The 27,196-nt window shown below is 38.6% G+C and overlaps 1 protein-coding gene across 2 annotated transcripts in view; it reads right to left on the reverse strand.

Annotated features, from left to right (window-relative positions):
- Positions 1 to 27,196, reverse strand: part of ptch1 (patched 1) — a 69,209-nt gene that overhangs the window by 30,684 nt on the left and 11,329 nt on the right. For both annotated transcript variants that reach the window (XM_066711218.1, XM_066711217.1), the window contains exons 3-12: positions 14,240 to 14,429; positions 13,776 to 13,845; positions 13,598 to 13,689; positions 7,591 to 7,789; positions 6,919 to 7,040; positions 5,735 to 5,882; positions 3,343 to 3,474; positions 2,661 to 2,816; positions 2,082 to 2,180; positions 174 to 299 (exon numbers count right to left, since the gene is read on the reverse strand). In XM_066711218.1, coding sequence (XP_066567315.1) covers positions 174 to 299; positions 2,082 to 2,180; positions 2,661 to 2,816; positions 3,343 to 3,474; positions 5,735 to 5,882; positions 6,919 to 7,040; positions 7,591 to 7,789; positions 13,598 to 13,689; positions 13,776 to 13,845; positions 14,240 to 14,429 — 1,334 coding nt within the window. The remainder of the gene's footprint in view (positions 1 to 173; positions 300 to 2,081; positions 2,181 to 2,660; positions 2,817 to 3,342; positions 3,475 to 5,734; positions 5,883 to 6,918; positions 7,041 to 7,590; positions 7,790 to 13,597; positions 13,690 to 13,775; positions 13,846 to 14,239; positions 14,430 to 27,196) is intronic.

A 27,196-nucleotide genomic window follows, 5' to 3' on the forward strand; every position in this document is an offset into this window, starting at 1 on the left:
GCGCAATCTGGGACAAAACTAAAACATGCATGTTATCCATTTTAAAAGCAATCTGCATTTCATTCAAGCAATTCTTTCCTTTCAAAAATATAGGTTATGCTCATTGGAAGTAAAACAAATAGACAAAACAAAATCAAAGCAAAATGTGTTTTTTCCGCTGTGCTCTGACGTACCTGCAAGGAGAAAGCTCGTAGAGCCGGGATAGGGATCAAGGCAGCCATGAAGAAAGCAGTCACATTGCTGATGGAGGTAAGGGCCACACTGGCCCCTGTTCTCTTCAAACATTCTCCTGTTCGATCCTGAACAAATAAAAATGGTTTAAGAAATAAAAAAAATTAACCTTCAGCCTCCCTTTCCCCCTCAGTGAGGTTTCAGTCGCCCCCCATTCCCCTTATTCAAATGAACATTTTCATCATGACTGATCAAGCATTCATGTCTGTGTAATTAGAAGCAAATGCATCAGCTTTAATTTAAAATATATACATACATATTTTGGAAAAGCAATAAAATCAGCTAATGTCCACCATTAAGAACTTTTTAGCTCCAAACTTCTTTGACTTTAATGAAACCCTGTTCAGTGTTATTAACCTCTTAAAAGATTTTAGGTGATTGGGACTATAACTTTTATGGAAGAAAAAATATATATATATTTGTTTTCAGTCAAGCAGCTGAAGATGTAGGATTAACGACTTGTAAGAATGGACAGACAAAAGCACATTTACCAGTCATTCCCTACAAACAGCTTCTAACCAACCCAAAAATGGTACTGGTTAAGAGGAAACTCACTTAGGTCAACATTGGTTAGGGGAGAAATAAGAAACTATTCTTTAGTTAAACTAATAAGGAGTAACAAAAGAAAGACAAAAGCTTAGTATTCTACACTTCCCAAATTTCTTACTGCTTTTGGCCCTGCTGTGTGTATGGGAATGGTGGGCAACAACATTTTATAAAAAGGAACACTAAATCTTAACAACTAAGTACTTAACAATGGTTTAATTAAAATGATTCATTACTAAACCTAGTCTTTGCTGATGTGTGAGTTTTGATTAAAAAATTAAAAAATAAAATTAATAGTATTACTGGTCACAAGTATCTCTATAGATGCCCACCAAACACTTTTCATTTTTAATGAATAGAAAAGCAGAAATTTTGTTTTGTTTCCAGCAGGACTGCTTAAATCACACAATCCTCTCTCTGTTGGCTTTCTGGGATAAGCCTTCTTTCTTACCGTTTTATCCTTAAAGCCAGGCAGACTGCGTATCTGCATGACTAGAAACACTTAAAGAACGCCCCCCCCCCCCACCAACTAACCCTGTTTTTTTTTTTCCTTGTAAAGAAAAGTGCCATAAAAAATGAAGGACCACACAGCAAGATTTGTGCTTTATCCACAAACAGGAGGGATCATGTTTTCCTTCCAAGAGGAATGGTTTACGTAGGCTACAGTAGGACAAAGTAGTTAAAATCCTTGAAGCCTGCTAACAAAAGTGACTGTGGTAGACTTAGTCTGTCAGAAACAAGACAAGAAAGTACATGTCCCTGACCTCCCCCCCTACCCAGCAGTCATGCTGAAATTCAGCCAAAATAATTGGTTAATGACAATAAACTGAATTACTTTATTTTTCCCTCTCTCACACACACCTCAAGTCTTTCTCTATTATGTCTGCATTGTTGCACACTGCATCAACACCATAGCAAAAGCTCTTGTAGATATGTACTATAACTGCAGACAGGTTTTGCACAGAAGGCTTTCAACATCCCAATGATGTATCCTTTACCTCAGCCAGTTCAATCATAGAAAAATGGGAACTTGTCAGAATGTGAAGGACAAAAAAGCACCCTCAATAGAACAATTACCTTCTCAAACTAGTTTTATTGCTGGGAAAAAAAGAATCAGACTTGTTGTAGTTGTATGACAGGTAAAGGAAGGTTTTGGAAAGTCACTTCCAGGGCAGTTCAAAATGTGATCCAAATGACTATGTGGTCAGAACTTTGCTTCTTGATCCATGACTTAGCTTCATGCAAATTTTGAATGAGGTAAAAACAAAAATTGACCATATTACTTGGTAAGTGGGGTTCCTTACCTCAAAAGGAATCCTTTTATTCTGTCCTGTCTCACTGAATGCATGTGCCAGAAGGAAGACATCATCAACCCCAACTCCAAGAGCAAGAAAGGGCAAAACCTGGACAAAGGAAAACAAAGGACTTTTTGGAAAAGGAGAGCATGCAAGGAAATACTGATGCAAGTTTCTTCATTTTCTATTGACCACCATTCAGAATTTAGAGCCTTTAAATGCATACTATTTTGAACAAAATACCTATGAAGACGTCTAATAATGTTAGAGCACTACTCTTGGGCAATTAAAGTGTAAAACTATCCATTATAGTTCCTTTCAAAATAGGACACTTTAAACAGAAAGATTTCCTGAACTGACAGTGACAGTGGTGGTGGGTGTGGGGAGGACAGCTACATTAAGAGCACTAACCTATAATTAAGACTGAAATTACTCTGGATCTGAATGAGCTGATAAATCAAAGAAGAGGGTTTGAAAAGCAAGTTTATACAGCAATCAGATCACAATAATTATGCCTTATTTTTTTTAAATGCACTAATTTAGCTAATATTCACTTACACCCAAAGCAAATTATTGACTCTGTAATACCTGAGTTGTCGCAGCATTAAATGAAATTCCAATCAAAGAGCACAGGCCCAATCCTGCAGCCACTGACAGTGCAACCAACAAGACTCCTGCCAGCCCCACGGCCCCCTGGGACTTGGCACAGTCCCATCGTAGCATGGTTAAACAGGCATAGGCAAGCTGCAAGCAGAACAAAAAGAAAATAAACAACGGGCTAAAACATTAGAACACACTCCATTCTAATGTTTAGTTTGTCCAAACATACTTATAGTTATCTTTTCAGGGCTGTCAAGATCACATTAGGATCTCAGTTGTTAAAAAAACTAAAACAAAAACAGAACGGTGCTCTGGAAATTCAAGGCAAACAATGCGCACACATACATAACTTTCAAAAGCTCCACAGCTGCCATCTACAAATCAAGACCAGGTAAAATGTACATTTAAGTCAACCACAATAAAAACATCTTTCATCGCTATCTTTTTTTTCAGCTTTGCATATTTACAGGAGCATATTTTCCTCAAAGCTTTAAAAATCATCCTGATCATTCATGTTTGTAACTAATATACAGCTCACAACACATGCCGTAGCTTTTCATTTTTTCCGAACGGGTTTTAGGCTGTAACATGTTAATGGTATTAGTCTTGCACACAAAATCAAAGACAAAAAGCTGAGAACAGGCTCTAACTCAATTTCCAACAGCCTCACCATTAATAGGTAGCCACTTGCCACACGGATTACACTGACATCAGAGAACGACTTGAGAATGTCTTCCAGGGTAGTAGTCGTGAACGAAAGCACCTTCTGAGTGGAATTTAGTGCAACGCTATGTTGAACAGCCTGTGGAGAGAAAATTGTGAGGTTCAAAGCGGGTAAATGTATATCATTTTGTGAAATGTATTAAGTTTTCCTAGGTAGTTTAGATCATAAAAAATGATGTAAGAGAACACCAAGAATCAATATTTAGAAATACAGTATAAATTATATATCACTGGAACCACTTACAAATATAATACATTAGAAGCCCATAAAAATACAAATGTGTGGGGGGTAGACTACTGCAATTATATAAGGGATCTATTTTGTAAAACCTGAAGAAAAAAAAAAAAAGCACAGCTGTGTCAGACTATATCAGGAAGAGCTGGTAAGTTGGATGTCATCAAATAGTAATGAAAATTACATTATCTAGGGAGAAGTTGGGAAGACTGGAAGGTTTTAATGAATGTTTATCAAGAGCTAATTTATTTTGATTTGTGAAACTTAAGTCAGCTGGGAGTTTTCAGGTCTCTGTTCCTATAGTAAAGCTTGGGTGATTATTTTCCCCTCCTTTCCTATTCTAAAGTTGGGCCCCCTTCACTGCAGACAAACATGCTGTATGGTGCTGCCTCTCGCTTCTCTTGCAGGCTCACGAGGTCAGATAGCGCTCCGTAGAGGTCAATGCCTTGAAAACAAAGACCAGATGATGTCACACAGACCCACCAATGGGACTGCAGCTGTGAAAGAGATTCAACGCCTAGCTAATGCTTTCCAGACACCTTTCCTTACCAAGTTACCAGAGTACTGACCAACTGTTGTTGTTCACTCCAGTCTCAGCCTCTATTCCTCCCTGCCCTTACATTGGGTTAGCCCTGTAAAGAAACTGTCAACCGCCCGCACTTAAAGAATTAAGTAGGACCTCTGCTTTAGCTGGCTTCGATAGAGAAAAGGCTAACGTTACCAAGAAGAAGAAAGAATATATTTGCACTCAAGCACAGATTCATTTCTCTCAGGTGTAGCTTTTAAACAGCAGGGCTTTCTATAGAAATTGCTTTTTTTTTTTAACTCCTGAATTTTTTTGCATGGAAGAAGACACAGAAGCATGCTTCGCTGCAGGAAGCAACATCTGGAGGCTAAATTGACCGTTTGAAGGACATATCCTTTCTATTACAAATGTAGAAAATATATGGCTTTCTAAACACGGCATTGCATTTTATTGCCAACACTCAATTAGAAAAAAGAAAACGGGGGAAAAAAAAGTGGAACATCAGGGGACTGACTCTTTCTGGTGAATGAAACTATAGGACAATGTGCTTTTAAGATGTGAAATGTTCAGTCAAAAAGTTTTCTTTAAATTCCCTCCCCCTCATCATCCCTAGAGCCCGGTAACACACACACTGGGCTTCCACACATCAATGTGTACATTAGCACATTCTAGAATATTCAGACAGCACCGGCACCAGCCACACCAAGTCAAATAAGACAACTTATTAGTGAACATAGACATCTTTGAAAAAGATTTCAGGAGTGTCTTAGAAACCCCAGTACATTTACTTCATTTGGTCAATTATTTCCAGTAGAATGCAAAAGCTAACTCTATACTGCCACAGGGCTCAAGTTCTTATTAAATTGATAAACAGCTAAAACTAAACACATAAGATTATCTTGGCTCTGAAAGTGTACAAACATGAACTAATAATATATTTAATGTGTAAGCTCCACTTCTCAATCACATTAAACAGGGTGAGGACAATTTTTATACTGTACTGGAAGTAGCTCCTCAGAAACTGTAACTATATACGAATTGTGAAATAAATCAAACCTCACAGCAAGGAAATCTGAAAGCTGCTGGACAAGGAGATGGGTCATGTACATTTTAATGAGCTGTCCTGCTGGTTTCCAAGTGTTCTCAGTAGGAGACGAGTGTGAATACTGGGGAGGACAGCACACAGTACCCCCGAGCTGCGGGCCTTTACTTATATGCAGTCAAAGAGATGGTGGTCCATATTCAAAAAATCAACTCGGAGAAGATCACAACTTTATTCTTATTCAAAGTTATTAAAAAGTGAATACGTTTTTTTTTTTTCCTTTGGTAATCAACCTTCTCCATACTTACTGATGGAAAAATACTCTGAAATGCTACTGAATGGCAGGCTGTACACATGTAAACTGTAGTGTATGTGAATTGTATTAAATAACAGCAATAAGAGTAATAGAAAGAAGAAGAATGTGGAGCAGATGGTACTTTGCAGTGAAACATTTGATAAATTGTGCTCTTGATTCCTAATAGATTTAAGCCTCTTTCATTTGTTTATATCAGACCTGTCCCTGCACCCAACTGTACCTCAGAGTATCTCCTCTGCCAGGCCTCCAGGATGGCGGCAGCTTTGTCCTCATTCCAGTTGATATGTGAAACATGCTCATAACCCTTGAAGTGCTCATACATCTGTTTGGGGGTCATTAACTGAAACATGGTCTGCAGAGCCTGGGCGCTGAAACACAGACAGAGAGGGGGGATGGGCAAAATAAACATCAGGCAGGAAGACATTTCCAGAGTATGGAGTCTCGCATGAAATAAGCAGCGAAGGAGATATTTTATAAACAAAAGTAAATTACTCCACAGTTTCAGACTCAAAAGGTATGAATTTAAAAAAACAAAATCTGTCTTCTATTGTTATCGAGTCACTCACAAGACCAGAGTTTAGGCACTGGTAAACTAGTTACTATAAATTATTAGTAAGAACAAAAAGTAAAGTAATAGACCATTTCCTTTTTCTGTGTAAAAGGTGAGGAAAGATGCATGCATTCTACTACAGCTTTACTTCTGGTGGCTGGTTTATTCTTTACTTAATGTGACATAAAAAAAACAACATTAAAATAAAATAAAGAATAGAAATGTCTGAGAAAACGTAAAAAAAAATGTAAAAAGCTTAAAACACACACTGTGATAATGACCAGGAATACTAATGGCACTCCAGAGATCTCTAATGATGACACAGCAAATGAAAGACCCAAACATAGATGTAAAGGACTACTCTGCATATAAGAAACCAATAATATGTGTATAAATGTGCAATCATAACAACAATCACTAGGAAGTAAGTAAGTAAGTAAGTATGCTTTAGAAACTAACAATATGACCATTTGGAAACAGGCCCCAGTTTTCTGTCTGGTTAGCCGGAATACCGTTTGAAACATTCCTATAAAAAAAATTAGGCCTTTAAATCACAAAAAACTTACAGAATTCATCATGTTATGGGCAGATATGCCTTATTAAAATTCATTATCAGGTTTTCAAACTACAGTGTTTGCTTCTTCACAGTTTTAACTCGGATGAAAAATTGTGATCTTAACCAATGTCACCAGGAACAACTGGTGTTCTACGGTTTCACTGGCATCTCACAACAGTCAGAAGATTTATGATGCTTAAGCCCACGTAACATGTTCAGAGTGCCGTAAACAACCATTATCATTTGTCACATGGGCTTTCCCCAATCCCTCTGCTCACCAGGGACTTTCGATAGTTACCTCAAAAGTCTCCCACTGCCGTTCTTTGTTGTTCCCCCAACAATCAGCTCTTCCTGCCAGTGCATGTATTTTTTGGACAGGCCATGACAGCCACCATTCAGCGCACGAGCAACGTCATAGGGCTGCAAGACAACAAGCGCAATTTGAGGATGAAAAGGAACAACGCTCTGCAGACGGTACTGACTGAGACTCTGCGTGCCTTTTTCAAGGACCACATTGCAACTTCAGACCACCAGTAATGTCTATGCTGTTTTAAAGTATGAAAGTAAGAAAGACTAAAAAAAACAGTGCAGAAAAGCTATTCCATACATAGATTGTAATGTTTTAGCAATGCTATATTAGGCTCAGTACACTTTTTTTTTTTTAAAACAGTATTTATCTTTTTTATAAAACACCAAAAGAAAAAAACCAGGGCCAGTGATGAAAATATTTTAGGGACCATCACACATAGGTAAGTAAAGTTAGAAAGTTAAAGTTAGAAAAGGGGAAACAAAAAATGTACTTGCTGATTGGTCATCAATTACCCAAACCCATTTAGATCATTCATAAGCACCCTTCTCTTAATGGTATAATGACCCAGTTAAAATAGGTTCTGGCCTATCAATTGAAGGGAGGAGTGACTGCAGTCAGACACATTAAAGGGTGCATGGCTGAAGCAGGGACAACACTCACTCGAGTGGAGTTCTTATTGGGTGCTGTAAGCGGGCAGTCAGGGTCTGCGGGATTCAGGCAGGGCCGGTCCATATAGCCGCGTCCAACCTCTGCCTTAATCAGCATCTCCTCCCAGCTGTCTACGTCATATCTGACTGCCTTCAGCTCCTCCAAGAACTCCATGGGGTCAAAGTTTGTCCATTGCACAGGGGGTTTACCTCTGCAGAGACAAGAGGAGCCAGATGAGCACAACATAGAAACACAAATCACAGTGCTTCCCAAGAGAGCACACAGGTTTTGAGCATAGCTGGCATTTTGTGCATCCAAGAGCAAAATCAGATTGCACTTAATCTGGTCCTCAATGTATGTCTCTCTTATACAGCAGATTAATACTGAGTTTCAAATTTTAACCAATAAAGCTTATATCTTAGAATCCCTGTTTTCTATGGATACCGCTTTCTTAGTGATGAAAAGCTCACCCACCTAGCGAAAAGATAGTTGAGAAAATATATTAGTATCACATTACAGCCTGCCTGTGTAATAACTGTTTTGCAGATTAAATTGAATCAAAATAGCTGACCTTTATTCCCACTAATAATACCTTTCCCCTTCATCCTGTTTGACAGCTTGGCAATCAACCAGCTAACTTCCCCGCCACCACCTCTCCCACCCCCTCCGCTCAGTCTTTCCCTGCTGCCGACAGACCAGAGAGGCTTTTGGCTGGCTTACTTTGTGGTTCAAACCACATTGTATCTGCTTAACCAGGCTTGAGTCATTATTCCAAGTCTCCCAACCAGAAAACACAAAATCCTTATTTATCATCTAAAACTGCTCCCAATGCCATCGAAGATGGTCGCCACAAATTACTGTTGCAAAGGCATACAAACTGTGAGCAAAACAATAGCTCCAACCCTGACTTGTGCATAATTAACTCAAATGTTTGCATTTGCCAGCTATAACAACAATGGAGTCTTTTGGAGGATGGCTGGAGCTTGTATGCACAATGACAAAATAACTGGAAGGAATAAAGACAGATTTAGTGAAGTAGTCCATTAAAGCCCATGAAGGTATATTTCCAATTACAGAAAAGGTTACATGAACCCTCTGCCCTCAATGTTAAAGTGTATATTTACATTTTGCATTACATTATACTGTGTACTTCAGGCACAGTGGACATTAAAAATGTCCCTTATAGCACTAAGTGGATGAAGATGTAAATTTCCATACATTCCATTGCGGAAATTATGACAAATATAAAAATATTTCAAAGCTTTCTAGTTCTGTAGTTTTAGGAACTGAATCTCAGATTCTGTATCTTTTGTCACTTGAGAACTTTTTAAGAACGTAAGATTTTCTGCCAAAGCACGCCTGCAGTAACCTTGAAATGTTCAAGGAGTATATTTGCAATTAAAAGATTTTTATCTTAAAAAATTTCTGGTAAGAAGCTGTTGGGGAAAATTTAAGCAGTAAAATCTAAACAAAACAAAACAAAACAAAAAAAATGGAATCTGAATTTGTCATTGTACTGTGTCAAAAGGAGGAAAATGGAGGGAAAAACAGTCTCAGCCTGGATTCTTTATTAGCAGGCTGTAGTCTCCATCGCAGTGTTAAAGGGCGTATCCTCGCTCCACAGTACAAAGCCATTCGACTGTCAATCCCAGAGTTTACCAACCACTTTGATTGTGCTGTAAATAAAACTATTCAACCAGGCATGATTAAGTTACATGGTTTCGGATCAATTTCTAGCAAAAAAAGAAAACACTTTCAATATGTTTATCTCAAAGGTATTTTAAATGTTATAATGAAGCACATATATATATATATATATATATATATATATATATATATATATATATATTAGTGCTGTCAACATTAATGCGTTAATGCTAGCAATTAATCTGGAAACATTAACGCGATAAAAAAAACATAAATTAATCATATCCCTCTGAGCTCCCCCCATTTTCGCCTTATTTCACCTTTACTGTTGCCATATTTGTACTTATAACTCTGAAACTACAAGGGCTAGAGGCAAGTATCATATATGGAAACACTCAGCACACACTGGAGATTCAGAAAATAACAAATAATTGTGTTTGCCCCACCAGAGTTAATACAAAAATCAAAAACATGAAGAAAAACAAAAGCACTTGTAAGAAAAAAAATGAATTCATTGTCAATATAACACTTTTTAGGGCTCCAGGCAGACGTTTGACACTGCACAGTGAAACTTCAAAGTCTTATGAAAAACTCAAATCTGACCTCCAGAACAGAAATTACAGACATTTATATTAGACTACCACCAGCCAGAGTAACTATATACAAGTAAAGAAGAATGCTAAAAAGGGAAAAAGAATTCCAAACATCTGGCTCTTGAATATTGTCACTTTAGACATTACATAGACACATGCTAATATTCTTTTACTGTTGATGCAGTAACTCATCCCAGCCACCACGCTGCCATGGCGTTTTATTCTAGCACAAATTACACCGTCAATGGCTTTCATAGTGCTATAAACAGACTCAGCATCTATTTGTTTTTGAAGGCTGAGGGGTTTTATTTTTTGTGTCCGATTCCATTTTTCTACTATGTATTTGGTTTTCCTGCTGTTATCGCGTCTTTCCGCTCTGTCTGTGAATCACGTCTATTATTCTGTAGGCGCCCTGTCTTCCCCATGTGCGGTCTGTGAGCTCTCACAAACACACAGCTGAGCGCAACTTCGCTTGCTCAGATATGGGCGTGTTTGGTATCACTGGAAAGCTACAGCCCTGCCCTTTACGAAAATGACAGAACCGTTCTCCAATGAGGGACAGAATTCGGGCCAGAGATAACACGATGGAGACATCCCCCTGTGTGCTGAACAGGAAATTCTGTTTTAAAAAGCTTCCAGGTGGAACTTTAGATAAAACTAAAGTTGTGTGCACATATTGCAATGATGAACTGTCTTTCCACTGAAGCACAACAAGTCTAAAATACCATCTTCAGGTTAAGCACATCTTTGCTGATGTTAGCAATGATGCTAGCAGTGAGACAGGATCAAGCCGTGTACGTCAAACTACACTGACAGAGTGCAGCCAGGGCAAGTCTGTGAACCAAGTGACAACTAAGCTAACCAATGCAATCGCTAAATGGATCGCCATGGACTGTAGGCCCATCAACATTGTTGAAGACCAGGGGCTTCAAGCCATTATCTAGATCGCCTCAGGTGACCCATCATACAGGCCACCTTCAAGGGGAACTATTGTCACAAGAATTCATGAATTGTATGGCAGTGAAAAGGCAAAGAAAGCAGAGCAGTTGGCATAAGCTACATGTGTTGCACTGACCGGAGACCACTGGACATCAATAAGCAACCATAACTACCTCAGTGTAACGGCAATTGCACTCATTCACTTTAGGTGTGGTGAAAACAGAGGAAAGGAAATTGATTAAGCATGCGCTACCCAGTTTCTTGAACTTGCAAACCAGTGAGAGATAACGGACAAGGTCACCACCATATGAACAGATAGCGCTTGCAATATGATCACGGCAGCAAGGAGTATACCATTTGAGCATATGCTTTGTGTAGCACACATTATACAGAGGGTAATCACAGTGGCTCTCCATGACAGCGGGTTTGTTGGTGCTCTAGCCAAGTTCCATAATATGGTTGGACATTTTATACACAGTCCTGCAAACACAGCAGAGCTGAAAGTTCAGCAAGCCTCTCATGGGCAAGAAGAGGAGTCACTCATCCAGGATGTACCCACGCGCTGGAATTCAACTCTCAAAATGATAAAGTGAGTCCAACACAACAAAGACCCACTGAAGGCAACGCTGGCACAGCAGAAGCACAATTTAGCCATGCTAACCTCAGCTGAATATAAATTGTTACTTTGTTATTGTATTTTAGAAATAATTTTAGGCCTGTCCCCTAAATGTGTGTTATCTGAATGAAAAGTGTAGTCATTAATTTTGTTGGTCTTGTGTGTATATAGGTATGTTACTGAGCTCCTGGGTGGTGACAAATATGTGTCCTGCTCTATGGTGCTGCCTGCACTCTGCCACCTCTTACGTACGATGGATGTCTCAGATGTTGACCTTGCCTATGTAGTGTGCTTCAAGGCTGCATTCACACCTGCCATGGCTAATACTAGCAACAGCTCTAGATCCCAGATTCAAGGACCTCGGGTGCCTGCGCAGAGAAGAGAGGGAAGAGGTGTGGCGAAAGCTGAGTGATACGCTGAAGGACAGAGAACTTGCATCACAGCCCTCCAGAGAGGAAATGGAACCAGAGCCACCAAAGAAGAAGATGGCCCTCTTACTGGCGGGGTCTGAGTCAAAGTCTGATGATGAGGCACTGTCCACAGACAAAACTCTAGAAAGATATAGGGCAGAGCCCAGTGTCAGCATAGAGGCAAGTCCACTACAGTGGTGGTCGGCACACAAAGATGCCCATGGTAAGCTGGCCCATATTGCACAAAGGTACCTGGTGACACCTGCCTCAGCAGTGCCATGTGAGAGACTGTTTTCTTTGGCAGGCCAAATTGTGCAGAAGAGGTCAGCTCTGTCATCTGAAAATGTCAACAAGCTAGTCTACCTGAGCAACTGGTTAAAAGAAAAGTGGACTTTATTAACTGGTTGACTGGAGTCATGTCACACAAGTTCACACTGTTTCAAGTAATCTTATTCAACTAAGAGTGTGATAAGGGACTGTTCACTTTATCTCTTCAAAGACACTATGGCATTCAGTTTCTTAAATAGGCCTACTCACTGTAGCATTCATTTGGGTGAGATGTTAATTTGCAAAAATGTACAGGCAAGCTGTTTATATTCACTTTAATTGTTAACGTTGACGTGAATTGAATTGTGGTTGTCTGCAAATTTAGTCTACAATTCATTATGGCAATGCCAAATTAATACGTTCTAATTCAGAAATCATCAAAACTTAGCTGAGGTGTTATAATAAAGTAAAAAATCTCTGATTCCTCTAATCAGTTTGTCATGCATTTCTTTATTCCAACACCACACATTTGTTTTATCTCCCCCCAAAAATACAAGTAAATAAAGTATTTTAAACTTGTGATTAATCATGATTAATCACAGCCTATTATTGTGATTAACTCGATTCATTTTTTAATCGATTGACACCACTATATATTATATATATACACCGATCAGCCATAACATTATGACCACCTGCCTAATATTGTGTAGGTCCCCCTTTTGCCACCAAAACAGCCCTGACCCGTCGAGGCATGGACTCCACTAGACCTCTGAAGGTGTGCTGTGGTATCTGGCACCAAGACGTTAGCAGCAGATCCTTTAAGTCCTGTAAGTTGCGAGGTGGGGCCTCCATGGATCGGACTTGTTTGTCCAGCACATTCCACAGATGCTCAATTGGATTGAGATCTGGTGGATTTGGAGGCCAAGTCAACACCTTGAACTCGTGATTCATCAGACCAGGCCAGCTTCTTCCATTGCTCCATGGTCCAGTTCTGATGCTCACGTACCCATTGTAGCCGCTTTCGGCAGTGGACAGGGGTCAGCATGGGCACCCTGACTGGTCTGCGGCTACGCAGCCCCATACGCAACAAACTGCGATGCACTGTGTGTTCTGACACCTTTCTATCAGAACCAGCATTCACTCCCCATGTGCATCAATGAGCCTTTGCCGCCCATGACCCTGTCACCGGTTCACCGCTTTTCATTCCTTGGACCACTTTTGATAGGTACTGACCACTGCAGACTGGGAACACCCCACAAGAGCTGCAGTTTTGGAGATGCTCTGACCCATAACAATTTGGCCCTTGTCAAAGCCGCTCAGATCCTTGCCCATTTTTCCTGCTTCTAACACATCAACTTTGAGGACCAAATGTTCACTTGCTGCCTCATATATCCCACCCACTGACAGGTGCCATGTATAATACACATTTAATAGTCTGACACTTTGTGCTGTGTTATAAAATCCTAGAAAATTGATACTACTGACATTTTGATCAGAAGTTAAGAAAGCAGAAACCTGCAAAATGTATTTAAAAGGGTTCTTACGGAAGATAGGCCACTCCTGACTGTAGTTTTGCACCTTCCCAGAAGCAATCCAATGGTGTGATTATTAAACAGGGATAAAGGTGTTCAATAATCTGATGGAGAAAAAATATAATTAGCTGTATTTCCAGTCAATATATACATTACAAAAACAATAACTACAAATTATAATTTTTCTTACCTGATTCATGTAAGTAGTTTCAGTAATAAGTTCTCCTGATTTGTAACAAAGATGTTCCAATTTCCATTGCCTAAGAATACATTTAAGAAAACTTAATGAAAAAATGAACAAATAACAAAATCATACCAGATGCAATGTGGTTTATAACATGCTATAGTTACATGCAAAAGTGATCGTTCAGGTAAAAAAAAAATGGAAGAGAGAACAAAAATTAAAAATATTTCATAATTATGGTTATGTATAACATACACTGGACTTCTGTTCTTGTAGCATCATTTTCAGATATCTCTTCATAAACCATATCAAGATTGTATTTCCCCCCCCAAGAATAAGGCAATGATCCACAAGCACGGTCTAACTATAAGAGTTGGGCTAAGTCGCCAGAAGAAATGCATTCAGCCACAGTGGCAGTTGGTAAACCTGTCCCGCACTCACACTAGACAATGCGGCTCTGTTTTTCTTACCTATTATACATGTAAACATGCACTCTGCTGGCTTTAATGGCAGAGTCCAGATGCTGCCTCAGTGCCTCAACCGTTAGTACATTAGCACCTTCTTCCCGAGGGGTCTGGATCATGAGCTGGGGGTTGAACATGGCCTCCTCTCCCATCTTCTGCCTGGTGTACTTCAGCTCCTGATTGACCCTGCCTCCCACTGCAAGAGCGAAAGGCAATCTGGTGAACTCTAACACCACTTCCCTCCAATCTAGTATTTAACACACAGCTGGGAAAATACAAAGCCCAAACTCACTGCGAGGACCTATTTAATCAAAATTAGGAAATAAACAAAAGATAACAGTGCCTCATCTGTGGCAACTCTGAAGAGATGCCAACGCTTGAGGACATTTTTTTGGTTTATTTTCTTCCAACAGGTGAACAACTCACCTGGCATAATTGATAATCTTCTGAAAACGTCTAATCTGATCAGCAGTTGATCAAATGAAAGTAAAGAAGCGAACTCCAATTTAGTCCAATGCTTCACTGGGAATCTGGACAAGATGTACTTGGATAGATAATGATGGCCCTTTATGACTTTAAGGAACTGTAAGGCTTACCCATTATTCAGAAAACTGGAATATGATATTAGATGGTAGAATATGCTGTGCAGTTATCTTCAATATATTGTGCAACATTAAACAAATTGCATACTAACTGCAACTTGTGTTTGGCAATTGCATAGGCAGTTCTGAAAGTTACAATTAAGTTTTATAATAGAGATAGATACATGCCTTCAGATATTACAGGATAGATATGGGCCCTTGAGAGCTGACTATCTTACAGCTGCACAAAACAACTTGATTGCTTGAATTGCATTTTCTGGGAGGGGGGGTTAGAATGACCCTGACTGAGATCATTAACACTCAAAAATTGAAGAACAGCTGCAAGACTGTTTTGATTAATTGACACATAAGGTGGGGGGAAACATTAAAGAAATCGATTCACCTGGTGGGAGAGGAAAGATTCTTAGCATAACCTTGGTTTCCGATTTTATTGACAAGTATTGCAGAAATGGTTTGCATCAGAAAAGTCATTTTACAATTTTTGCTCAGGCCTCACCTCTTCATGACAGAGAAAAAAGTTGTTGTTTAACTTAAAGCGCAGTCACAGACACTTGTCAGAACTGAGAAAAAAACATTTCAAACCTGCATTGTAATGATCAGACTGCTGTAATTAAACACTAGTCCTTCAGCACAAGAACTATTCACATCCCTGCCAAGGTCAAGACTGGAGACCCCGACAGCTACAAATATCATCCCATATTTGCCAGCTTCTTTTTTCTCTCCCTCCAGGACTATAATTTGAATCAGAGGTCATCCCAAGCCTGGATGATCAAGTCATTCTGAAGACCAACCACCTCTTCAAAAAGCATACACCACCAACACCAATGTCCCAAACAAACTATGGTCAAAGTCAGTTAATTATCAATTTGGTCAGCACAGCACCAGTGTGATCTGTAACATTTAGCCTACCCCAGGCTTGAACCATATTGATTGGTTTGCCAGGTATCCTGAGACAGTTTCAGGCCTAAATGGATACATGAAAACATCTTGACTTTAAGCCAGCAGCTATAGCAACTGGAAGCCTGCTCTCATTAGCTCTCAAGTCTCGTAGTCCAGTAGGTGGCACACCTCCCTGTGGATGAGCATTTCCAAATCAAAGGGGATGTTCTGATCTGATCTAGCTCCTGCGTACTTAGTGATTTAGGATCTGACAGCCTATATTAGCCTGTCTAAATAATTATATCATTTGTTTGTTTTTGTGCCAATCTGGTCTGTCTAAATGTCTTACAAAATCCTTAATTATAGGTTCCAACTACACAACCTCCATAAAGACCCTTGGGATGCTTTAGGATTTAAAGCACTAGACCAATGCTTATTAGTAGTAGTATTTAAATAAATATACTAATTAAAATAGCCAGCATTACCGGAACATTTAAAGTGAAATCTTGTATTTATTTGTCATTCAAAGTTCACCATATGCCCATCTATTAAAGCTAAGTATCCTACAAGTAAGGTAAGCAACAATGTGCAGAGATGTGATTAAAAAAAAAAAATGTGTTTGAGTTTATCACTAAAAATATCTGCAAATTCACAGTGGGCTTCACTTAATACCAATACCACTAACAATGATGATAATACACCATCAGAAATCAGTCCACACCAACACTGCACTCCTTCAATGATTAAACCCAAAACTCAGGCCTCCATAGAGAACAGCTGAGTTTGGAACCAACAAAAGAACAGCTCAGTGACAGACATGGCTCCCACCGATTATGGGCTTAGCTCCAACTGACAGAAAGGAGTGGCAGTTGGAACAAGCCAAAGATACTCTGGCCTGATCAGGGTTCTCAGCCAGAATGGGCCAATGACACAACACAGAAAGGGGTCTGATGTTGCTGGGTTCATCCTAGACTGTGGTTTGTGGCCTCAAATGGAGTCCTTCATTACTTAACAACTCACTAAAACAATTATTAAGATGATCGTCTGAGCTTAGAATCAGATCGAATTTTTGGTCAGCGACTCCCACAAAATGTATAAAAATTATCCTTTTAAAAATAGTTATTAAAAGGGATAACACCAAAATCAAAGAGAAAATGTTCTGGCTAAGCAGGAAAGAGGGCTGACTCAAAAGCACATTCATGCCATTTCAGATCAGGCTCACATTTCTACCTCAGAGGAAGGCATTTCTACACAGACCACAGAGGACACCTGCCTACATCATAAAAACACTGTAAACCCCTGCAAAAGTGTGGGCCTGTGAAGGCAGCCTCCAGACAGTCAAACAAAAGACCTAATGATTGATGGGCATGTAGCCTGAGCTCCCCTCTCATCTCTAATGTGGGTGGTCCCCGCAGGGCAGGGCTGTGGCTGCCAGTACTGTACCTGATTTCTGATCACACACAACTGGAGCTTCAGGAGCAAGCTAGCACAGACCACAAGCACTCAAAATACAGAGATAACCTTTCATGGTGTCTGCTAGATGTAGTATTGCACAATAATAATAATTAAAAAAATCAGATACACATGTTTTTTTGAACAATGTACAAACTTGCCTGTCAAATCTTCATAATTTCTTAAAGCCCTGCAGAACTGTATTTCTATCAAATGACACTATTTTAATTGTGTAACTTGCAAAGGGATACTAATAGCGATCTCCTACTCATTAGTGCTGTTAACACAAAAAGTATATCTCAGTTACACTGCCATTTTGAAATGGGTGCCTAGGTCATTCATTACATCATTGCTCCTGCAATTTTCACAAAGGCCATTACTTCAAGTGCAACAATGTTGAACAGTTTAATCATACATACAGTGATAAATCTCACAAATATTCAAACTCACGTGTTTTTTTTTTTTTAAACAAAAACAATTGTATGCAGTCTCAATTAATATTGACTTTAACATACACAGAGGTGAAAAAAGCTCTGCAATATTCCAGAAATTCAAAGAATGGAATAAAATGAATAAAAATAAACAGCAAAAATTTAATTCTAAAGAAAAAGTACTGCAAGTCACAAAGTCATACAAGATTTGAAGATCACAGCAGTAAGTAGGAGGATAAGAGCTTAACATCTGACACAGTTTGTCTCAAGAAGATTCAGACATGCAGAATCCTGGCTCTTCTCCATCGCTATTTTTTTTTATTCTCAGCTACTGCTTCCTTAACAATCATCTCTCCCAACTTGTGTGCAGTTCAAAAGAAATGTCTTAAAGCAGTAAAACACTGCTTACCAAGGAACAGTAAACAGCTGTGTCAGCTAGGCCTGCACATGGTACAATAATTCTGCAAATATGTCCTGCTGAATGTACTTCACCTTTCTTGGTTTAATCTGTCTGTACGGTTGAATGTTCCCTATGGTCAACCCCTTGCCGATTCCGCTGCGAGTCGGCTATGCGATCGTGCATCATGTAAGTGGGAATTAACACATTTTCCTCACCCCTCTACATAAGACCATATGGCAAATAGCATAATGAAGGAGAAAGAAAAAAAGAATGGTTAATATAGACAAGAATGGAGCCATTGAGTTTTTCTGAAAAGTTACTTAGATGCTTGAAAAAGCATGCTACTTCTGAATTATTAAATGCATTTCAAAGTGTCTCTTCAGTGTGAAGCTAATGCCAAACAAGTGTCAGTGTGAGCAGAATGTGTTGGTGGAAACTGAAAAGTCACAACTTCACAGAAAACAAGTCAAAAGAGAATTCACCTTCAAAATGAATTTGTACTGAAATTGTGTACTGAAAATCAAAAGCTCAAACACAAACAACAACAGAAATGTCTGAGATAAGACAGGAGACAACACAAGATGAAAATGACCATCCACACTGACAATCTAGGTTTTGTTTTAATTACATGGACTTGGATTATAGGTTGTTTTCTTGCTAAACAAAAATGCCAAGTTTAATAAAGGAATATTCTTGGAAAAAAAGGCCAACACCTAATGTAGAACACAAGGCTTGTACATTTTTTTTCCTGCCTATATTATGATCTTCTGAGGAATAAGATTTTTCTCAGGTAATTTCAATTCTAAATTGGAATTATAAATAGATTGTTGCATCTTTTAAAGCTTATTCATATACATAAATTATATAGTCTCTTTGGCATTTTATAAATGTGTGTACCTGTTACAAGAAATATGCTTAGAAGAGGTTTATTCCTCAATTAACTAGAATATTGTATGTGGGCATGAGTAAGAAATACATAAAAACACACTGTCTTTTCACATTCGAATATAGGCTAGAAATGGGGGATTGTGGATAACCTCTAACATTTTGAATGCTTTAATCCAATTTAACAATTGCACAGAATTTATACAACAGGCATTGGTCGAAATATTTCAGGCAATTGTAATCTTATTAAAGTTGGCAAATAATCATCCTATTCTATCAGGACCACCCAAATACATAAAAAAAGAGGACATGTCTCCAACCATTAAGGAAACACACTTGATTTCTTTTTTTCTGGAACCAAAAACCATTCACATCTGATCTTGTTTTAAACCATGTTTATAATATCCATCATTAATAGCAGCTTCAAGCTAACCAGACCTCAATTTTACATCATTTTTCATAGGCCACAGACCAGGGCTATTAGTTCCTAAAATATCCCTTGCATGTTACAGATTTATGAAGTGAAATAACACTAACAAGTTTCAAAAACAGTGCATTGATGTAGGTTCTTTTCAATAAAATAGGTAAAAAATGGTCATAGCCAATGGCTATTGCGTTATTTGCTGTCAGAAATGACATACCTGAAATCCCCATTATTTATAGAGGTAATTTTAAACTTTCAAGGCAAGGCCAAATTTAAAGCATAAATAAAACTGTGACAACTAGCCAGAATGTTATTTCCACAACAACATCAGAAAAAACACACACACACAAAATAAAAAAATAAAAATACAGGAATTCAGGAAAGGGGAATTGTAATAGGTGTGTACAGTACTGAACACTCAACACTGCCTACGGCCGAAAGCTCTGTGATAAAAATGAATCATAATTAATTCAGTGTTCCATTATTTAAAAACAAACATTGACGTGCATGTGGCTATTGAGGTTTGAATTCAAAGTTACATTAATATGATGACAGTAAGAAGTGACTACCTTACAAACAACATGATCTACTCATAAAGCAGGTGAAAAGTTTTGCAGTCTTCCCAACACCAGGCAAATACAATATTAACATATCTCTCTCACCAGTTTCTGCCAGCTTAAATGAAATCTCATGTTCAAAAAGCTAGAGCTACCCAATAAATCATACATTTAACCCAGAGAGAGCTTGGAAAATACAGCGTAACAGTAGAATATACAATTATTTGTGGGAGAATGGTTATATTTGTAATTACTTTCAAATTGGTAAAACTGGACCTACATGCCTGAATCTCAATTTTTAAGAGAAGGAATCAAAGAAGCTCAAAAGAAAGTCTAGCACTCTGACAGGAAAAACATTTATTATGAATGGCCAAGGTTTCATAAACATACGGGAGTTTGTTACTTTATTACATATACTAGTAACCTAGAAACCATAAATACAACTCAAATCAACATTTAAATCACAAGCTCAATTACCTTCAGCAATTAAAGTTAGCTAACATTACATGATTAAACAAATGACACAGCCACTAGTAACCATTAAGTATAGATACGATTGGAAATGTTTGTGTTTTACCAGTTTAACTGTAATATTTACACAGTGTAAACTTGGATTGAAAACCCACACAAATAGGTCATTTTAAAGTTTACTTTAAATCCAAATCCACCTGCTTCAACGAAATAGGGATACAACAAGAAAGGCCTTCATAGTCAAAGTAGACTGATACTAAAAACTTTCCTTTCTACTATATTGTAGTTTTCCTGCAAGGTTAAAAGGAGCACTTTGAAGTCTTTTTCCATCTTTACCTTCAGGGACTATTTAAACTGCTTTGCACAGATGAAAATGTCTAGTTGGACTACAGAAGATGATAACAAATGCAGACGAGAAAAGAAACAGATAATATAGTTCTATATTATGGTGAAGAAAATATATAAAAGGTTTACTGGAAAACAATCCCAGAAACGACATCCCTTTTAAAAACCATCATAGCTGTAGCAAAACAAATAAGTTTGATGCATAACATACTGTGTGAAGTGCAGTATCCTACTCCCCCAAAGCACTAAGCTCTCTCCGCCCCCCCTCCAGCCCCCACATCCTACCCTCCACCCTCAAAAAATGTCCTTTGGCAGCTGCTGAAAGTGCCATCTGTTGCAGCCAAAGCAAACGGTGCTTTGAAGAGGTGCAGTGTGAAGTGTATCTGCTCTCCCTGTCAGCCACAGCCAGGTCAGGTCAGCACTCCTCCAGCCCTGAGCCTGCTGAATGTCATGACTCCCACCCGGACAATATTTCTTACAGGACCACCAGCTCTCCAATCCCCACCACCCCGCACACAGCCACACAAAGCTCATCGTACCGTACAACTATCATCGCCAAACTCCTCCGCCACACGGGTCCAGCAGCACTAGGCTTCCTATGGCCTGTGCCTTTTACGAAATCATTAAACATAACATGACACATTTGCTAACACTACAGGTTTCCATCCATCTTCACCCACACTCATTTGTGAGAATAAATAAGTATTGGAGAGCAACAGAATGCAGACAACGTATTGAACATGAAAGTGGGAAGATGGAAGTGGGGAAAATAAACCCACATTAACATATACAAATACAGAAGAATATTTATCTCATTCTCTCTTCCCCAGTCCATTTTCCCTACTGCTCTTAGCGTGGATTGTTAGGCTTGGCTTGTTAAATGTACGTTAGCTGCAGTAGAATCGGTGTGCGTGCAACATTTCAGCCTCTATCGGGGCATTCAGGTTGTTGCATAACATTAACCCCGGTCCCCTCTCCTCAGATTCTAAGAGGCTGACATCACCTCTTTAAGCTCCGAGAACTATTCTCACCATTAAGCAGCAGAGCCTCTTTTCATTGGCTTTCCACTCAAGGCCGCATGGGGCAGAACACAATAGCTCGTCCCCCTGTCCCCCTGCACCCCCAAGCTCCACAGCAACATCCCCCCCAACTCACCCCCATCACCCCACCCCCACCAGCACCTCCTACCCCCCTCCTTTCCCCCCCCCCCGCTTCTCACAGGCTGCCTGTGCCTGTACAGAACATCACGTTGGGCTGATTTATTCCCATTGCCGCTCATTCCTGCATCAGTGCAGGGAAACACACATCACTGGGGGCCACTTTCATGATTTTGTTGCGATCAGGATTAGCTGGATTAGGGGCCGATTCATAAGGACCCCCTGCGGCCACAAGGAAGTTTCATCACGGGGTCAGTGTGTGAACTATATTCTACTGACACTTCCACCAATACCAGCCCGTGCTGGCTATCTCACATACACACACAAACTATACAAAGACAAGCAAAACTCTGAGGTATCCGACTCATTAAAACATTCAGGTTTTTTACATATACATTTACTGGATTAATATTAGATTATTAGAGTAAAACAATTTTTTTTTTTTTTTTTTTTCTTCATTGGGAGTAGAGGTTTTTCTTGTTTTTGTTTTCTTACAGTAAACAAGTATATTTCAGGCTTGACTTCAGATATCGATTTAGGAATTAATAACGGGGAAAAAATTACAAAATTGCAACCTTCTAAGGCGAAACTGCAAATGCATTCATTTTCTCCCCATAATTTGGGAAAATCCCTTAACTATTCAAATCAGGAATCTAATCAGGGGAAACAAAATGCACCATGAGCAAATATCAGCAATCAGAAGAAGAATAAATAACTAAACAATCAAAGCTATCCACTGAGAAAATGAATTTTCCCCAATCAACACTATTGCTCACCAAACTTAGACAAACATGTACAAATACATACAGCGCTAACCTTCACTAGGTTTCTACAGAAGTGGTGCTGCAGAGTACTGTGGCCATCCCATCAAAGCCTTATCTGTTATATTTCTCTTTTTCTTCTGTTTAGAACATTCACTGCTGAGAGAAGGGGGGGGGGGCTAGCAAAGGAGGCTTTGACCTGCAGATGTAACACAATACTTTCGCACAGCCCTGTCGACCCCTGACATAAATTTTACACCGCAGCTGGCATTTACACACTTAGCATTACCATATGTATAGCCTGCTCTGTACTAATTATGCTAATCACCTGTCTAACTCTCCGCTGCGAAAAATGGTTGTATTTAGCAGTCCACTGCCTACCAATACAGCTTACTGTGTGGTTGAAATGTACATTCAGATGGCCCTGAATGGCAAGATTTTTCCACGTTGCTGGCTTCATTCAGGCCGCTGAAAAATGTATTCAAGTCAACTGGTTTCGGCTCGCAACAAAAAAGTGACGAGAAAAAAGTGAGTGTGTTCCTGCCCTAACATTCTAAGTCTGCTTGCAAGCAAAATGATAAATCAATTGGTGTGGGAAACAAAAAGGGAGATTTTCATTTTTCAAGAGCTGTGAAACAGTAGCATTCTTAAAAAAATAAAATAGTAAAGCTAAATAAGGGGGGGGGGGGTGAAGGAAAAGAAACCCCACCCCCATCCCCGATCTCATGCAAAAGCAGACACACATTTTTAGGCATGAGCACAAGTTTGTGGAATGTAAAATGGTTTTGATATTGGATACATACATTTTTTGTATATATATATTTTATTACAAAACATTACGTGTAGTTTCCCTTTGCTGCGTATCTCTGTCCCCTCCTTTGCAGGGATAGATGAAATACACATGAAATGCTGGCAACACACCACGCACCTGAACCAGCTCCCCTGCTTGCCTCACAGAAAGCCAAAATGATTATGCACAATAGTAGCAGCAACTGGGAAAGAATGATGTCTAATAATAATACCTGCTATTGACTTTCCAGACGCAAGGTCTTTCACAAGACTGTTTTTTTATTCCTACCTTGTGCAATTACTGAACTGTCAAAATCAGCTAAAATATTACCGTATCCCTGAGGGGATGGCCAAGCCTCAAGTCGTAGGAGGAAAACATTTGGACAGTCCAAACTAAGCAGATGATATAAACCTCAAGGATCGCTGGGATATAAAAACTTTTTTTTCTCTGAAGATTTCATTTGGCTAAAGGTGTAACATTGCTACTGTAAGGCTTTCATGTAGGAATTAAAACCTGACAGCTTTTTCTCTGCAGATTTATACATTGATATCCTTTAAGACAGGCATTACACTTTCTTGTTGAGGAAATTTCTTCCATTCAAGGGTATAATTTCAGTCAAGCTTAAAAACATATTTTGCAACTATGAAAAACTATGAAAGTTGTACTGAGATCCAGACCATCTATATGTATTTATTTTGAGGTGTAGAATAAATTAGCCTTCAGCCTTCAAAAAATAAGAGACCACTTTACATTGATATCTGAACTTGGAGTGGTCTCTCAATTTTCTCCAGAGCTGTATACATAGTATATATTTGTCGTGTGTCTGGTAAGAGATGATGTTCTCTACTACATACCTATTTCAGTTCATTACTAAATAAATAAATAAATAAATCACACTAAGTACTCCTCATACCTGATCTTCATCATCCAGAAAGGTATATTGAAAATTATCATCTTCGCCCCAAAAAGTGTGTGGGTTATGGGTGTAATGCAACAACAGCATAAGCACTAGTGAACAGCAGTGACATTAAAGCACTGGTATGCATATGAGCCGACGAAACTCACACCAAGTGACTAAACATTAAATTGGATGACATTCAGCCACATTCCCTTAGAGCGGCCAACATTTAAACGCTACTGTACCAAAGTGCTCTGCCCTTGGATTTAAATCTTTCCTGAAACCTTCCTTCACCACCGCGTAAATCAGCTGTAGGTGTTTGTCACTGGACCAGCTACAGGCACCACGCATGCACGCACCATACAATTGGTAAGAACATTTCTTTTTTTAACTCTTACTTTGTCATTTAAAAACAACCAGACAACCACATCCAAGCCACAGCTCTCTTTCTTGCATCTCAATTTCAGCTGCTATTCCCTGCCAGTCCAGAGTATTAATTCATCAGAAACTGCGCTCCAAAAAACCTGGCTCTGTAGCCAAAACACAAATAACACTACAACTACTGTGCTCATTTCAGAGCAGAGGATTTTTTTTATGGGGGATGGACCACCCTGCTCTCATGGCAGAGAGTACTGTTTACATTGCAGTACTTGACTGTGTAATACATCTGGCATTTTCGGGCAAGATTCCTGAGCAAGGGGCCAGAAGACCTTAAGCAGAAATGGAGGAGAAAAAAAAAAAAAGTAACTTCTTCCTGATTCTTTTTCCTTTAACATTTACCCTGTTGATACACATTAGTAAAGCATGCAATTAAATTATTACATTTGAAAACTTTTTAAAGCATTCAGATTTAAAAAAAGTTACTTCTCTATGTACTAGGTTTCCTGGAGTGTTTTTGATCTTTTACTTGTTGAAAGGTAAATCAAAACATTAAGAGTACTAAATAGTTGAAGATATCTGTATAGCGGACTTCAGACACACACTATGCATTTTATATATATATATATATAAAGCTATTTTTAAAAATGTAACATTATAGCTTAAACAGACAGAAGGCAAATCAAGGGTAATTGGGTTTAAATGTTAAAGCAGTCTCATACTAAGAATACCTATTTTTTGGTTCCAGAGTTTAGACACATTACTATGCATATTTGTTACCAGTTCCATGGTGATAATATGGTGTAACACACTGTCAATGTCAGAGCAGAGCAGATTATGTATTGTAACATGGTTCTGAATTGAGAATTAAGACAGGCATGGGCAGGGGAGACTTCTAACAACAAGTACTGAGATTTTAGAATATATACTTTTTGAAATATACCACTTATGCAATCTTAAATCAAGTCCTTAATGTTCGGAGAAGTTTTTAATGTTGTTTTAACCACACCTTTTGGTATAGAATCAGTAACCCTCCCACCACGTAAACAATCTAATGAGAACAAATTGTGCATTGTTTTTCAATACACATCAAGGTCAGGGTTAAACTAATTCAAGTTTAGTTAAATCAAACATTTTGTATCATAAGCAATACAGCCACTGTAAAGCAGCAAGCTAACATTAACCTATATTGGAAACACTACTTTCTATACACTTTGATTAATAATTCATATGTCCCTTACAATACAGTACTATTAATTTGGAATGTAGAACTACTGTTTATTCTATAACAAAATATATCAATGCTGTAATACAGAATTTAATATAGTCTCACACAAAATCAAAACAGAAGATACATTTGAACTTGATTTCTTCTCGTTTTCAAGACCTTTGATTCAAAACATTTGTTTGGGTGTATTGATCTGATTTGGGCAGTTTAATTTCTATTTTTCCACCTCATGTACCAAAGGAATTCATATAGGTAATGTCAACTTTCATTGAGCACCGTGTTACTTGGTACATAAATATACATACAGAGCATTCAGTATTTATTCAAGGGAATCACATCCATTAAAAACAGTTGGAGAACTTTGCAGCACTGTTAATACAGAAACTCACACAAAGTTTTCTGGCCAGAACCCATGAAAGTCTTTGCAGAGGCTGAATAAAGTGATTTAAATTTATGGAAATAAATGTTTGAACATTTGCTGTGCTGGCGAACCAAAAACATAATGTGCTCCAGTTCCTAATTCTCGAAAATGTAAATTATTCCTCCACTTTAGTCCATCTAATAAAACAAAACGACTGCCCCCTGGTGGATGTGTAACAAAATTATGCAGTACTATTCATAACCCCCCCCCCCATCCACATACACACACTTTTTTTTTTTTTTTACACCCCTTCACTGCAACTCTTCAATCTACACCATATCAATGAAGCATGCATCAAATTAAGTTTAAATGGCTGTCTTCATCTGATGACATTCAGCCCATGGGGACCCAGAACCCTGGCCCAATCCTAAAGTTTGTATTAGAGAATGAAGGCCTGTATTTTGATATCTTGATGATTTCATTGCTGCAATCTCGTTGAACCGAAGAGCAGCCTACAGGAAGGTAAATGTTTATGCAAAATGATTTTAATTAAATTTAGTCTGTGCGGTATTTTTCTTACAATTCCAACCGTGTTTTTATTAACAAAGCACTGAGGGATGGCTCCCTCCTCTTAAGACTTAATCCCACAATCAGAATGGCATAGTGCACAGCTCTGACATAATGCAACCATTAGCAGAAACTCAAATGGTCTTGGAATGGGAAGCTGGCTGAATAACTGCCTTAAGTTGTGCAGTTAATGCAACAAAATTAATTCAAGATTTTTTAATTCAAGATAATCTAAAAATATATTTAATTCTGTCATGATCTGTTTTCCAAATTATTATTATATATATATAACAGTTATTATAAGTTATAACTGAACTACTACTGGTACTTATAACCACTGTAACAGTTTGGCTGTACAATGATCATAGATTGTGTTT

The sequence above is a fragment of the Amia ocellicauda genome, chromosome 8, assembly GCF_036373705.1.
Source record: "Amia ocellicauda isolate fAmiCal2 chromosome 8, fAmiCal2.hap1, whole genome shotgun sequence".
NCBI lineage: Eukaryota > Metazoa > Chordata > Actinopteri > Amiiformes > Amiidae > Amia > Amia ocellicauda.